Raw genomic sequence first — 14558 nt, forward strand, 5'->3', positions numbered from 1 at the left:
GGAGTCACAAAGGCTCTTCACATGCATTATTGAAGCAGATATGAAGCTTGTGTATCATCTGCTCTGCCTGTCTGCCAGCTAATGTGCTCACAGCTGTTAGGTACATTCAGGCCTTGTGGGAGGGAGTATTCCTCCTGCCACCCTGTAATGCTCTCTTGCCCCCCTAAAGCCCAGCTGGGACTTACAGTGGCAAGATTTCCCTAAAACACCTTTTCTCCAGTGATTTCCAGTGGCATTATCGTTAGATCTCATACCGGTTTTATGAAGTGGATGGGTGGTATGATACTGTATCTATTTCATGGTTGATGGAATTTCCAAATTTAACTAAAGTCCTTGGGGAGAGCGAAAATGCATTATTTTTTCACTTATTTCTTTAAATTATTTTTTTCTGGGTGCATAATTAAATGAGGTTAAATTGTCTTAATATAATTTCCGTCATTAACTCACTGTTACCTTCAATATTTTATTGAATTAAAAAAAAAAAAAATTTTGGGTTTCATGCTTGAGTATTTTTTACACTATGAAATATAGCCTAGTCTTATTGTCTGACCAGTTTAGGGCAAAAGAAAAGATTGGTTTAGTAACAGTAGTACGCAGAGGCAATAGCCTAGCATGAAACTAATTCCCAGGTCCTTGTGATAAGAGGTGAGATAGGTGATACAAGCTTAGAGTGTGTATTAAGACTGCAAGTAGGTGCTTACAAATAGAATACTTGTTTGTACATAACTTAGGAGAAAGGGCAGTCAGGAACATGCAAACTTCTCAGAAATATTGAATGTTTTTTTCTGTTGCCACACTTGAAATCTAATTTTACTAATTATTATTATCTTTCCTGTATTAATTACTCATGTACATAGTTGTGAATAGATGTTCTTTGTAATGTAGCTAAGACTTGACATATGGTCCTCTAAAATAACTGGCCTGGTTTGGGCTCAGACATGCTGGTACTTGATCTTGTGGAAGTAGCTGTAACTTCTGCATCCTGAGAACAAATTGCAGGAATGTTACCACGAACAGCAAAGGGCAGCTTATTCCTGACTGGACTGTCAAATTTTTAAGCACAATTTCTGTGGAAAATCTTATATTAATTTTTTAAATCTGTTTTCCCCTCTCTTATTTTTAAGTGACCATTAAAAGTAGTCTGACAATTAACATCTCAATTAAAGTCTTTCCTATTAACTGACCATGTGTTGTTATGGTTTCTAAATATACTGCTTCTTGCACCACTACATTTTCTCTGGTAGTGGGGTTGTGGGGGTTATTAAAATTTTTTTTAATGTATTTTATTGTTCTGGTTTTCATGTCTTCTGCCCTGTAACTGTGTTTCGGCTGAGTTCATGTTTCTAGATTTGCTTCTAGATTCTCAAGTAATGAGAGTTTGCCAAAGTGCCTCTCAGATATGGTATTACTACTTTAGATTTAAAAAACAATTGGGGCTGAACTTCAGTAATGAGTGGAGAAGGTCAAACAGGCTTTAGTAGTATATTACTTGCAAGTAAATTTTTAAGAAGGGACACGGATATCCAGAGGTAGAACTCCTAAGAGTTTTGCATGTACTTGCTTGGATTTATTTTATTGATGTTGCCAGTAAGGCTGCTTGGCCAGTTCTTCCAGACGGAGTAACTTTGAAAGAGTAAGGCCCTGATGGCTGTGAGGGCCTCTAGGCAACAGATGGCTTGTTGCTTCTATGTAACACAAGAGCAAGCAGGGACAGGGAAGTGCAAATGAAACTAGAGAATGATCAAGGTAGTCAAATGAATTATTCATTAACAAAACTCTGGGAGTAATCAAACCCAGCATGTGATACTTAGCATGTGGAGATGGCTACTGGGCTATATGAAAAGGATTCCAGAAAAAGGTGAAGGAAGGGAGGAAGGGTGCTTTGCAAACTTTTTGTTAATAACGTGCCTGGAGATGACTGAATACTAAACTGATAAATAAATTAAAATGAGAAAGTAAATTCTTGTATATAGCTTGTTGTCAGATGGCATAAAACTGGTAAACCGATTCCAAATATTTCAACAGTCTGATTATGTTCTTGCATTAAAAACTCATTTGTATTTCAAGAATTCACCTAAAAACATTCTTTCAAAGACAAAACATACTTCTGTGCTGTTAAAATAATTGGATGAGTCTTGAGTAATAATTATGAATCTGACAGTGAACAAATACAAACTGAAAATTGAACATGTATAGCTTTTACTAAAAGATGCATTCTTATTGTAGTAAGTGTGATTATCGCTTTTCCATGCTCTGGATAATTTTATTCAGAGTAGTTCTATCATTTTAGAGTACTAGGAAATATGCCATGAAACAAGGAATCAAATAGGGAAGGCAGGCAAGATATTTTTTTTTTGTAGAAGTAACTTCAGTAGATATTAGTAAAGATATTAGTAAAAGGTATTAGAAAATATTAGTACAATTACTATTAAGATATGTGTAAGATTAATATATCTTATTGTCTAAACGTTAGTATAAACTATCTTTAGGTAGTAGATACTACTAAAGGGTGTCTCCTGACCATTTTTAACATAGAAAAGATGCCTTATGTAAGAGCTGACTTCAATTTGTGGAACAAGTTGAAGCGAACTCTTGCAACAGTCTTGTTGCGCAAATGACAAGCAAGAAGAATCACAATCCAAAAGTCTGCTGCAGTGAAGCAATAGAGGTTTTTTTGATAATTTCAGCAGTCTTCTGAACAGTCTCTTTCTTTGTTGTCTGTATATTACTTGCCAGGAAAATTTCGTGGCCAAATTTTATCATAAGCTATATACGGCAAAATCTTTGTGGTCCTACCAATGACAAAAGTCGGTGAGGTAGGAGCAACTGTGATATACAAGAGGCCTAAGCAGTCCTTAATGTCCTGTGTAATGCAGGGCCATATTCTACACAGGCTGTGTGCCTGGAACTTTGTGCAGTAAATCTGTTTGTGATCCTTGCGGAATTAAAACCCTATTCCCTGCAGTGTTGTGGGAGATAAGATTGTCTCTGAAAGGGTAATCAGATTTAGATCACTTGGTCCTGTAGGCAATAATGTTTTTTCCATATAGAGGTGAAGAAATAAAGTCAAAGTCGCTTACAGGGGTCTAATGGAAAGTCTGTGGTAAAGCAAAAAATATAATCCATTTCTTTTTGACTGCCATTCCCCTCTCTAATAAGTGGTGCGTATTGTTGCAAGCGCACATAGGGGGAATCAACACAGAAAGGTGTTTTGCAGAGGTATGCTGTGTCTGGTTACCATCAGTAATCTGTAGAGATCAGCTGTAATTATTCATACAAAGTTTTTGAATTTTATTTAATTTTTTGGAGTAAAATGGTTTTAACAGTAAAATATCAGCTTGATCTTTTTACATCTGTCATATTACTAGTATTGTTAAGGTTCCTGAACGATTATATAGTTACATCAAAACAGCTGAGCATGAGGTGCTCAGCTAAGATAAATTTCAGTACAGTCCTGTTCACTGTTAACTCATAATTTACACCAGCCACTGGTCTAGGCTGCTGTGTTTCACCCCAAGATGTTAAAAGAACCCTGTAGTTAAATGAGCACTGAATGTTTGTAAAACGCTAGATGCCAAGGGTAGCAAGGTATTAAGGTGCCATTAGTTCTGGCTCAGGCTAATTTCCAGTTTAGTAGTTACTGTTGATGTTGAACACCAGTTCAAGCGCACCTAAAGGTAGTTTAGGCCAGTAGATACAATACTTTTATCTTTTACCTAAAATAATCTTCATGATTATTGACAGTCCTAGACCTGTGCCACTGCAGTGCTTTGTAGGGTAGCACTTCTGGTGAAAGTGTTGGCATCAGAATTTTGGTGCTTGTTTTAGAGTTGCCAGAAACACATGCCCTGGAGGGAAATATAGAAAGACTCAAGGATTTTTGACCATGAAAATTACTGTTAAGATAGGTCCATTTTATGTACTATAAATTGCTTTGAAATAAAGAAGTTCTGAAGGGAAGAAAAAGTATTTTGTTCTTTAATCTCCCTGTGGGTGTGTTGACCTGCATATAGATGTTATTGTCAGTCCATAAAGATGGTTCACTTCTTGTAACCTAACCATCATGGGTTCCTACTGAAAGCAGGTGGTATTTTTAGAGAGCATAACGCTTGTATCTTATATTTTTTAAACCACCTCTTATTTGGCTTAAAAATTCCAGTTCTTGAGATCTGATTTTTAAAAGCAACTCTTTGTTGGTAACGTACAATTCATCATAACATTCATTCTGTTTCTCACTACCCTTGGGTGTTTCAAATGACTTTTTGACAAAGTAGACGACTCATATTTATTCCCATTTATGTTAAACTTAAAGACCAGAGCTCAAACATGAATGTGTGAGCTGCAGGACCAGCTCTGTTAGTAAAAGCTGAAGAAATACCTAGAGAATGAATTTTGTTATACAAGTTCTGTTCTGGGTGTTTTTCCCTCTGTAAAGCAAGCAATTTGGTTTTGGGTTTTCTTGATTCTGTATTCCTCCAGGTAAAAATAATCTCCTACACCCTTCTTTTCCTTTTATGTGAATGATCCTAAAAATAGCTTATACCAAAAATATATTGGAAAATATTGTACATAATTCTTGAGTTTTTTGCAAGAAGTTTTGTTCAGCAAATAGACTCGTGAACTTACCTTTCACACTTGTGACTGTATTGTCAGGTCTGAAAAGAATCACTTGGAGTCATTTCAAGATGTATGGGAAATTATGTGCTGGTATTAATTGCTGCCCACAAAAATGTTATATATAGAGAAGGGAGTTTCACCTTGATATTCTAGAAATCAGATCTCACTTAAGACCTGATACATTTGTCTGCCTAAAGTAACTTTGAAAGGTTTTTGAGTATGTACCAAGATTAGACATGGGAAATGTTGATCAGCAAGTTGTATTTAACAGCTATTTAGTCACCAAAGTAAATTGAAGTAAACTGCTCTTGCATTTTCTCCTTCAGTTTGAAGTCCCTCTGTAACAATGTTTTGCTATTTCCTGGAATCCAGGAAAAGAATTTTTCTGAAAGCTGACACTGATTACTGTACTTCTATTATCAGAATGAAACAAATGGAAAAAGAAAACATTTCTGAAAGAATAGTAAGCCACATCACACGTGTAATTATGTCTGTACTTGCAGAGATTTTGCACTTTCACAAAAGGCTTCTAAGGTTACTGTTGCTACAAAGAAGAACAAGAGCATGGTTGCTTTGTTGTGCTTGATGAAACAGCAGCATAGGCATGCAAAACTTAAGTACATGTTGCCATTTTTCACATTGTTTTGTGTACAAGTAGTTTAACTTCTGGAAGGAACAGAACTGAATAGAGTTGTTCAGTGTTTGTGAAACTGATAGCACTCCTTGAAATAAAAAGCTTTGCTAGAGAATTTCATTGATTTTTTTAAAAATTGATTTTTAGACAGAACATTTTTGTCATGCAATTTATGTGACACTGTAATAAAACAGTTGTTTATAATACTTGTATTTATAAGTCTTCCTTTCTTAGAATGGGGTGTTTTATTTTTTGCGTAGATCGAAAGGATGCAGAGGGCTGGGAGACAGTTCAGCGTGGAAGACCTGTTCGATCTCGATCCACAGCTTTGGCAACAAAAACTGCTGTAGCTGCAGAATCACTGAAGTCTAAAGGTGACAGTGACAAAGAAAATGTCATTTCACCACCATCAGAGAATAAGCATGGGAGTTCACTCACTGACAGCGGTTCATCCAAAAGCACAGAGGTTATACAGAAAGATCCTTTACATCAGTCTGAAGGTCCTCTTACTGAAAGGACTCAGGTCAGTACAATTTTGAACCATTTTCTAACTTTAAATCTTGCAACTTCTTCTTTAGAGCATTTTCTAAAGGTATTGTTGTCTAGAGCTTTTATTCACTAACCAGATTGGAAGAGGATTTTAAAAATAATGGCTATTTCAGTTACCTTTCTGGAAACACATTAAGGTGTTGGCACAAATGGGCAAGTTAAAAATCATGAGATGAATCATACATTTTACAACGCTGTGGACAGGTTTCCATGTTTTCTAAAAACTCAACATTAGGCACATCTCACACAGAAGATTATTGGTAGAAAGATCCAGCTTTTGCAAGGTTATGAGCAACTGAAATATTTGAAGTTATTTGCATCACTCACTGTAAGGTTGCCAGGTACTTTGTTAAAATCCTTCTGACTCTAGACACTTTAAAAGTCAGTATGTTACATTTTGTTAATTTTGCAAATGCCTCTTTTTAGTTCACAGCACACCCCTCAGAAGGCAATGGGAGCGCTGGCACACCATTGCAAGAAGATTCCTTACAAGCAGTGTCTGAGATGCCTCCAGTTCTTACAAATACTGACTGTACTTCAAAAACTCTGCAGACTAATGAAGCTTCCTTCCTGATCACTGATACTGTAAACCAGCATCGAACAGAAAAAGCTAAAACTGAAACTGAAATGGATCCTTCGGATATTTCAAATGTTAGTGCTGCCAGATTTGTAAGAAGTCTTATAAGATTTCTGATTCAATAAAATACATAAGCCTTAATTTTCTCATTCTGTGTTGCACAGTGTTTATTGTTAGCCTGCTGTAGAAATTGCAGAAAAGTCTATAAGGTACTTACTGCAGAAAAAATAATTGCACAGATACTTTTCATGACAGGATTTAATTTCAGTAAAGTTTCTGAACTTAAACTGAAAAGATATAAATGCGTTCTTTGGAATAAAGAGATCGTGTGCTCTCATTACTTTTTTTTTACATGTATGTTTGCCATAATTTTTCATTTTTCATTTCCTTCCACTATCAATCATTTTAAGTCAGACTCTTACTAAATTCTTACTCCAGTTTTGCTAATTATTCAAACTGGAAACACATGGGATATCAAAATTCTGTTAGAAACAAATGTAGACCTCTGCCTTTTAAGACTAGCTGAACTGCTCTCTTGGGTCTTTCTATACAACTAGCAATTTGGACTAATGCCATTCTTAAGGAACAAATGTGAAGTGAGTATGCTGTTTTTATGTGGCTTCCTGAAAAGAATGTCCTTCTTTTCTGTAGGATTCTGCAGATTTCAAGGTCTGTCTGCTTTACTGGGATTTTCTGAGTAGAGAATTGCAGTAATGCTATGTAAAATACAGGTTATACTTTCAGGTTATATTTTGTTTTGATTTTTTTCAGAAACTAGATTAAAATTCTGCTTTGCAGAAGTTTGGACTCCTGCTAGGTAATTTCTAAGTACCTCTTTGTTTTCAGAGCTCCTTTGTAGCATCTCATCCACTAACATTGTTTCAGATTGTCAATTATTAACAGTTCAGGATGCTGACAGTTTGATGCCGTCTGTGTGTCTCATGAGCATTTTACTACTCCTGATTAGACTGCTTTGAACACCGATTTGTGTATTGGGGCACATTGTTTGGTAGCCAGAGTGGAAATGAACCAGGTAATACGGGACATTGGAGAAGGAAAAGACAGTCAGCATATTCAGGCTTACATTCTTGCCTAGCTATCTTGACATTCATGTTGAAACAAGTATAGCTGGAGATTCCATTGTATTAATTACAGTAAAGTTTCCAGATACAGTTCATCTGCCGATCCATTTTAATCTTTAAATAATACTTTGGAGCATGATTCCTTTGCTGGAGACAATAGCAGGGCATGCCATTAATCTTTCAGAGTATGTTGCTTAGTCCCTAAAACTAGGTATTTAAATGAATTCGAGAAGAACTGTCTTTGCTTTTAATGACAGTGTTAATGTAGTTCATTTTGGAATTACGTGAATGATAATTAATTTCTTAAGTGTTTTGTATAGCTGTTAAATGAGTTAATAGTTGCTAACAGTTTCAGTGGGGTCTATATTTCAGCTACCTTCAGAAAATATAGCAGTAAAGGAACTACAAGTAATTAGAAGTTGAACAAAATGTCATATAATTCATATTAACTATATGGAGACCACTTTTTTTTGTGCTTGCTACTGATTTTGTGTTGTTTTTCTGGTTTCATGTTTCCTATAGTCTATGGCAGAAGTCCTTGCTAAAAAAGAAGAGTTAGCAGATCGCCTGGAAAAGGCAAATGAAGAGGCCATTGCTAGTGCTATTGCAGAAGAAGAGCAGCTAACTAGAGAGATTGAAGCAGAGGAAAACAATGACATTAATATCGAGACTGACAACGACAGCGATTTCTCTGTGAGTGTTCAATTTATTTTGAAGTACCCAGTTTCAGGCTGTTTCTGATGTCAACAGAGTATGAATATAGAATTTGTTAGCATTCATTTTTGCATTAATGTAACCTGTTTTACATGCAAATAAAATAAATAGTGTAATGTAATAATTATACCACACTGTCTAAGCTATATCTAGTCTACTAAACTCAGCAACATGGTGCTGCTGAGTGATACAAAGTCCTCTGGTGTTGCAGTCGTTGTCCTGCTGCCTATTTCTGTGTGCAAAACTGGGAGAGCTGGGACTTGTTATTTTCATTGCTACCGAACAGGAGCTACTCTCAGTGAAGCAGAAGTCTCCGTTTCTACTGTCAGGAACAGCATCTGGCTTTGAGATGGCTAGTTCAGTTTGAACGCCCTGCTGAATATTGCTGAGTTGGCACTGTTTAATGTGTGTACACCTGTACTTTAAGGTTTATGATTTTACTGTCTGGATCATATTAAATTTCAGGCTAGTATGGGCAATGGAAGCGTATCTTTCTGCGGTTTGTCTATGGACTGGAATGATGTTCTGGCAGATTATGAAGGTAAATTTTCATACATTAACGTGCTCCTGTTGAACTGACAGCAAACTTTAGAAAAATGCCCATTGTACTTACGGCTAGTTAAGGTTTCAGAAGATCCCCTAACCTCTATATATTTTTCCAAGTTACATTATTTTTTAATGTTATTACCTTAGAAAAGATGGACTTGCGCGTTCAAACTCTCTCCGTGTATCTTTGTTCTTCAGCTTTCTTCCCTATCTCTCTATTAGAATTTTAGAATTTGTTATGCAGTTTTATCTTAACATAAGCATAATAGAACCATTAAGCATCAAAAATGCACAGGGATTAGAGATGTTTCAGTCTGTGTTTGCACCTTACTTGGGCTCAAGAGAAGCTATTTGAGAGAGAGCTTCAAGAGGAGCTAAGCCTCACTGATTGCGCTTGTCCCAGGAAAGTGTGTTTAAATTATCTAAGTTTTTGTTTCCTTTATGTACAGCTCGTGAATCATGGCGTCAGAGTAATTCTTGGGGAGACAGAGTGGAAGAAGAGCCTGCACGTCCGCCTGGACATGGAATACACATGCATGAGAAACTGTCATCACCGTCACGCAAGAGGTTTTAGAGTTGTTACCTGTCTTGATTAGGCTGTGAAAACAAGCAACCAAACTCATGGCTGCATGAAACTGTTCATAAATCTACTTTCTTTAAGTCTGTGGGGGGAAGGAGTTGTAGAAATCAGTATATTATTTTCCTAATGAACTAGGTTCATGCTACATTGTCCAGTAAGTAAAGATTTGAATACTACAAGAACAGTATTTACATTTAGGGGAAATAATTGCCCTCCAGTGGCCCGTTTGTTTTCTCTTACTCAAAATGACATAGAAATGTTTGCAACACTGTCAGTTAATGTTGTCCCACTTGCTTTTGCTCTGCTTTGTTTATTATTAAAAGAACAATAGCAGAATCCAAGAAGAAACATGAAGAGAAACAAATGAAAGCTCAACAGCTGAGAGAAAAGTTACGTGAAGAAAAGACATTGAAGCTTCAAAAATTAATGGAGAGGGTAAGCTTTCTGTAATAGAAAGGAGCCAGTCTGCTGCCTTTCAGAAGGTTTTTTTTTTCCCCCACATAGTCTAGAAATGTTAGAGATTAAAACTAGCAGTGAAATGAAATTTTCCTCTGAGTCTGAGTTTACATAGTTTTCACAGGTGAGTCGTGCATGACAGATGTTAAAGAAAGCATTATTTGAAATTGTGAACTTCTGTGAGAGTGTTGCGGATATACTATACTGACTCAGATTCAGGGAAGGCATGATAAAAGTAGAAATGTGTTGCATGTATCCAACATAAATGCTAAACTCACCAAACTGAAGCAGTTAGCAATTCAGTGCACGTACTTCGGGTTAAACTTAATACAGGCTTTGTGTAGGGCATCAAAATGTTTTATTACTGTAAAGAAAGCTTCAAATATCAGAAAAATCTGAGGAAAATTCAGGCCCTGTTTTCAATAATTGTAATAGTAATGAATTTACTCATTATATATAGGAGAAAGATGTACGGAAATGGAAAGAAGAATTATTAGATCAAAGACGCAGGATGATGGAGGAAAAATTACTCCATGCAGAATTTAAACGTGAAGTGCAGCTACAAGCAATTGTGAAAAAAGCACAAGAGGAAGAAGCTAAAGTAAGTTATTTTGTTTTAAAGGGGAACTGTTTGACCAGTTACACTTGTATATGTTTTGTACCTCAGAGTGCTCACAAGTAGGTGGTGAAGGATGGTGAAGTGGATAAATGCTGATCTCCAAAACAGGCAATTTTTCTCTATTAATATTAATATTTCTCTATTAATAATTTATTAATAATCTATCAATAATTCTCTATTAATATTAATTTAAAATTAATTACCTGTTATTAGATATTGTGGTGGGTTGGACTGGAAGAAAAGATGGGCTGAAGTTAAGAGCTGATAGTTGTATTGCTGCTTTTTTTCCTCACAGAGAGTATGGCAGCATTTTCAGTGATAACTAGTCCTCCTGGAAGGAGTAGAAGGTCCGATTATCATTCTCTGCTTTCCAGCATGTAGAATGATAAGGGGGGAAAGCTCATTGCTCTTCTCCTTTGTTAAATATCCATTCTAAATCCAGCATTTTATGTGCTTAAACAGTAGTTCTGTTGCTGTGTTTTGTACCACTAATAGGGTTAAACAGTTGGAAATAAATAGAAACCTACAGTTAGTGCTTGGCAGTTATTCTTAAGTAAATATTTTGTTTAGTGTTCTTCTGACTTTAATACGTAATTTCATAAGACAAGCACTAGATGAATGGTTTTTCATAGAATCATAGAATCATTAAGGTAGGAAAAGGCCTCTAGGATCATCAAGTCCAGCTGTTAACCCAACACTACCATGTCTCCTAAACCATGCCCTGAAGTGCCATGTCTACACGTCTTTTAAATACCTCCAGGGATGGTGACTCCACCACCTCTCTGGGCAGCCTGGTCCAATGCCTGACCACTCTCTTAGTAAAGAAATTCTTCCTAATACCCAATCTACGCTTTCCCTGATGCAGCTTGAAGCCGTTTCATCCTCTCATCCTATTGCTAGTTACTTGGGAGAAGAGACCAACACCAACCTCACTATAGCCTCCTTTCAAGTAGTTGTAGGAAGCAATAAGGTCTCCCCTCAGCCCCCTCTTCTCCAGACTAAACCACCCCAGCTCCCTCAACCTCTCCTCATAAGACCTGCTCTCCAGACCCTTCACCAGTTTCATTGCCCTTCTTTGGTTTACCTTATTAATATTACTTTGATAAACATTGTTGTGGTTTAACCCCAGCTGGCAACTAAGCACCACCCAGTGGCTCGCTCACTTCCCTCCTCTGCGATGGGAAGGAGGGAGAGAATTGGAAGTGTAAAAGTGAGAAGTCTCATGGGCTGAGATAAAAACAGTTTAATAATGGGGGAAAAATAATAATAGTAATAATAATTGTAAAGAAAAGGAGAATAGCCAAGAGAGAGAAATAATACTCAAGAAAGACAAGTGATGCAAATGAAAACAATTGTTCACCACCAGACAACAAATGCCCAGACACTCCCTGACCAGCATCTCCCCCTGCCAGCCTACCCCCTAGTTCTGTTGCTGAGCATTACATCATATGGTGTGGGATATCCTTTGATCAGTTGGGGTCAGCTGTCCCCTTCCAACTCCTTGTGCCCCTCATCCTGCTCGCTGGTGGGGTGGGGTGAGAAGCAGAAAAAAAGGCCTTGGCTCTCTAAGCCCTGCTCAGCAGTAATAAAAACATCCCTGTGTTATCAACACTGTTTCCAGCACAAATCTAAAACACAGCCCCATACTAGCTCCTGTGAAGAAAATTAACTATTCCAGCCAAAACCAGCATGACATAAATGAAGTATTTTGTTCTAAAGGCTGCTTTTCCCAAATAAAGATACATGCATCTCTTTGAAACTAAAATGTTACATTATATAATGAGCATGTATCCCAGCTGTGATTGATGCAGCTGTTCATCCACTTAAGATAAGCACAATAAAATTGAATTAGCTTTTTTACTTAGTTGCTGTTTGTCTCTTGGATTAAAATGATTTCTAGATCAGTCCAACGTACCTTCATTATTATTTCATTACACTGGTGTGACTTCTATAATCATATTAACTAAATGACACTTGCCATAATTCCCCAGCGAAGCAGATGTTTCAAGTGTTGTGTGTGTTTAAATGTGTAAGATCTGCTGCCTCTTGAGGTTCTTGTATTCTGCAAATAAAGGTTAATTGGGCCAGAAGGCTTTAGAGAAATACCTGATGAGTAGTATAGCTGAAGACCATGGTAACTGTTGCTGCCCAATCGGTTATCTAAATTCCCAGTGCTTACTTGTTTACTGAACTGTGAAATCCATTCTGTAAATGGATTCGAGTCAGTAAGCAAAGCAACAAAAATATCATACCACCCTTTGCATGATCTGTTGTTGTCTGTTCATGTATCTTCTCTGTCATCATTTCCTTTGTGGATTCAGACAGAGCTTGAACTTTGACTACAGCAAAAGAATTTCTGTATCAGGCATAGGTTTGAATACGGTTTATAGCTGATAAATTTTTATAATTTTCCTCAATAACTGTGGTTCTAAAATTTATTTAACTTTGATGTAATAAAATAAAAAAGTTTGCTTTTCCCATCCATATAAATTTCTAAAGCATTTGCATTTAAAAGCCTGAAACTGAGAATAATTTTGTTCAGCAGCCCTGTAGCAAGGACAAAATATTGATTACCTTCATGAACCTAAGTAGTAGAAAAGCATATTCTTTGATATTTTGGCATACACATTAAAGTACTTTAAAGTTAGCCCTCTTGTATTATTTTCTTTTTTTATTCCATTGTGTTGCGCTGTCTTGTGGTTGAAAAAAAAATATTTCATGAAATAGGCCATACTGTTAAGAAATATTAAGACAATGACCGTGTTTGTTTTTTTCTTATTAATAGTATGTGTAGTTTCAGTTCTTTGTTCAGGAGGTACCCGTATATTTAAAGTTAGATCAAAACACCTTTTGGATCCTACTACCACTTGTGTTTTACTGATTTGTCCAGCTGGGCCTTCGCATTCCACATTTTGTGAGTGAGAGAATAGACTAATGAAGTCTCGTTGCTGAGAAGGCTGGGAAGATTTTCCTGGTATTTAGCCAAAGTTTCTTGGGTTTTGGATACAGTTCAGTTTCTCTCTTTCATATTCCATGGGTTATCCTGGTTTGTTTTTCTTTTTATAAAAACAAAAAAAGTAAAGCCAAAGCAAACAAAAGAACCCAAAGCCTTATTCTCAGCTTAGTAGTTTTCCAGCCCATTCTGGAGAAATGTTCCACCAGTTTAATTATCAAATGGATAATCATCAGATGGGTGGAATTAATGGACAATGAAACTTACTTCAACTTCTCAGATCTTTTCTAACACTTTCTGATTATTTGAAGGTAAATGAAATTGCATTTATAAACACCTTAGAAGCTCAGAACAAACGTCATGATGTGTTGAATAAACTGAAAGAATATGAACAACGCTTGAATGAATTACAAGAAGAGCGTCAACGAAGACAGGAGGAAAAACAAGCACGAGATGAAGCAGTTCAGGTATAATATATCTGTAGTTGCAGGGGGACAATGAAGTATATGTTTGTATTTCATTTTGGCTATGTGGTCTTTGTTGCTTTCTATCTTACCTCCTTTCTTCAACTTCAGAAAAGTATACTTGAATATGTTTCTCCTTTATAACGTTCCAGCAGTAAGAGGGAGAAAGGTAAGTCTTAAAGTTACTATAGCAGAGGTATTACAGATGCTGGGTAGATATTCATGCGTGTCTTAAGCTGTTTTTAAAAAATATTTATTACTCCCTTATAAGAAAATCCTTATATTTTGGTAACAAAACTTTGAGAGAGGAAACTGAAAAATATTCTTTGTCATATGCCTACTGTCATAATTATCATACTTTTTACAGAATCAGTGAAAACCACAATGCAAATGAGTTTGTGTTCCAGGAATCCTGGTGTGGGTTGTTTTTTCGGTTGGGTTTTTTTGGTTGGTTTATTTTAATACAGCATTCCAACACTAAATTTTCCCAGCCTCACGCATCCACTTCTTTGGCACTGTTAGAATCTGAAACATAATTTTTTTTCTTATGTTAGCTCCTCCTCCCTCTCTATGCATGGCTCAGTTCACCACATGTGTAGATCACCTGTGAATCCAGCTTCTGCCGGAGCTTAGTACTTAGCTTTAGCAGCTGATTCTATCTCCTTGTTGAAGAATGGGGCATGTTACTGACCTCAGTGGCTCAGAAGCCATTCTTGAGACAGAAGGTACTGCAAAAGTGCTGGATAAAACTCTTTTTGAGCTAATAT

General features: G+C 36.5%; 1 protein-coding gene across 3 annotated transcripts in view; it reads left to right on the forward strand.

Annotated features, from left to right (window-relative positions):
* SCAPER (S-phase cyclin A associated protein in the ER) overlaps nt 1-14558 on the forward strand; it is a 180075-nt gene that overhangs the window by 42067 nt on the left and 123450 nt on the right. For all 3 annotated transcript variants that reach the window (XM_075099952.1, XM_075099954.1, XM_075099953.1), the window contains exons 9-16: nt 5512-5774; nt 6227-6451; nt 7982-8152; nt 8639-8714; nt 9169-9286; nt 9623-9734; nt 10216-10356; nt 13639-13794. In XM_075099952.1, the coding sequence (XP_074956053.1) occupies nt 5512-5774; nt 6227-6451; nt 7982-8152; nt 8639-8714; nt 9169-9286; nt 9623-9734; nt 10216-10356; nt 13639-13794 (1262 nt within the window). The remainder of the gene's footprint in view (nt 1-5511; nt 5775-6226; nt 6452-7981; nt 8153-8638; nt 8715-9168; nt 9287-9622; nt 9735-10215; nt 10357-13638; nt 13795-14558) is intronic.

Source organism: Phalacrocorax aristotelis, chromosome 7, assembly GCF_949628215.1.
Source record: "Phalacrocorax aristotelis chromosome 7, bGulAri2.1, whole genome shotgun sequence".
In the NCBI taxonomy this organism is placed as follows: domain Eukaryota; kingdom Metazoa; phylum Chordata; class Aves; order Suliformes; family Phalacrocoracidae; genus Phalacrocorax; species Phalacrocorax aristotelis.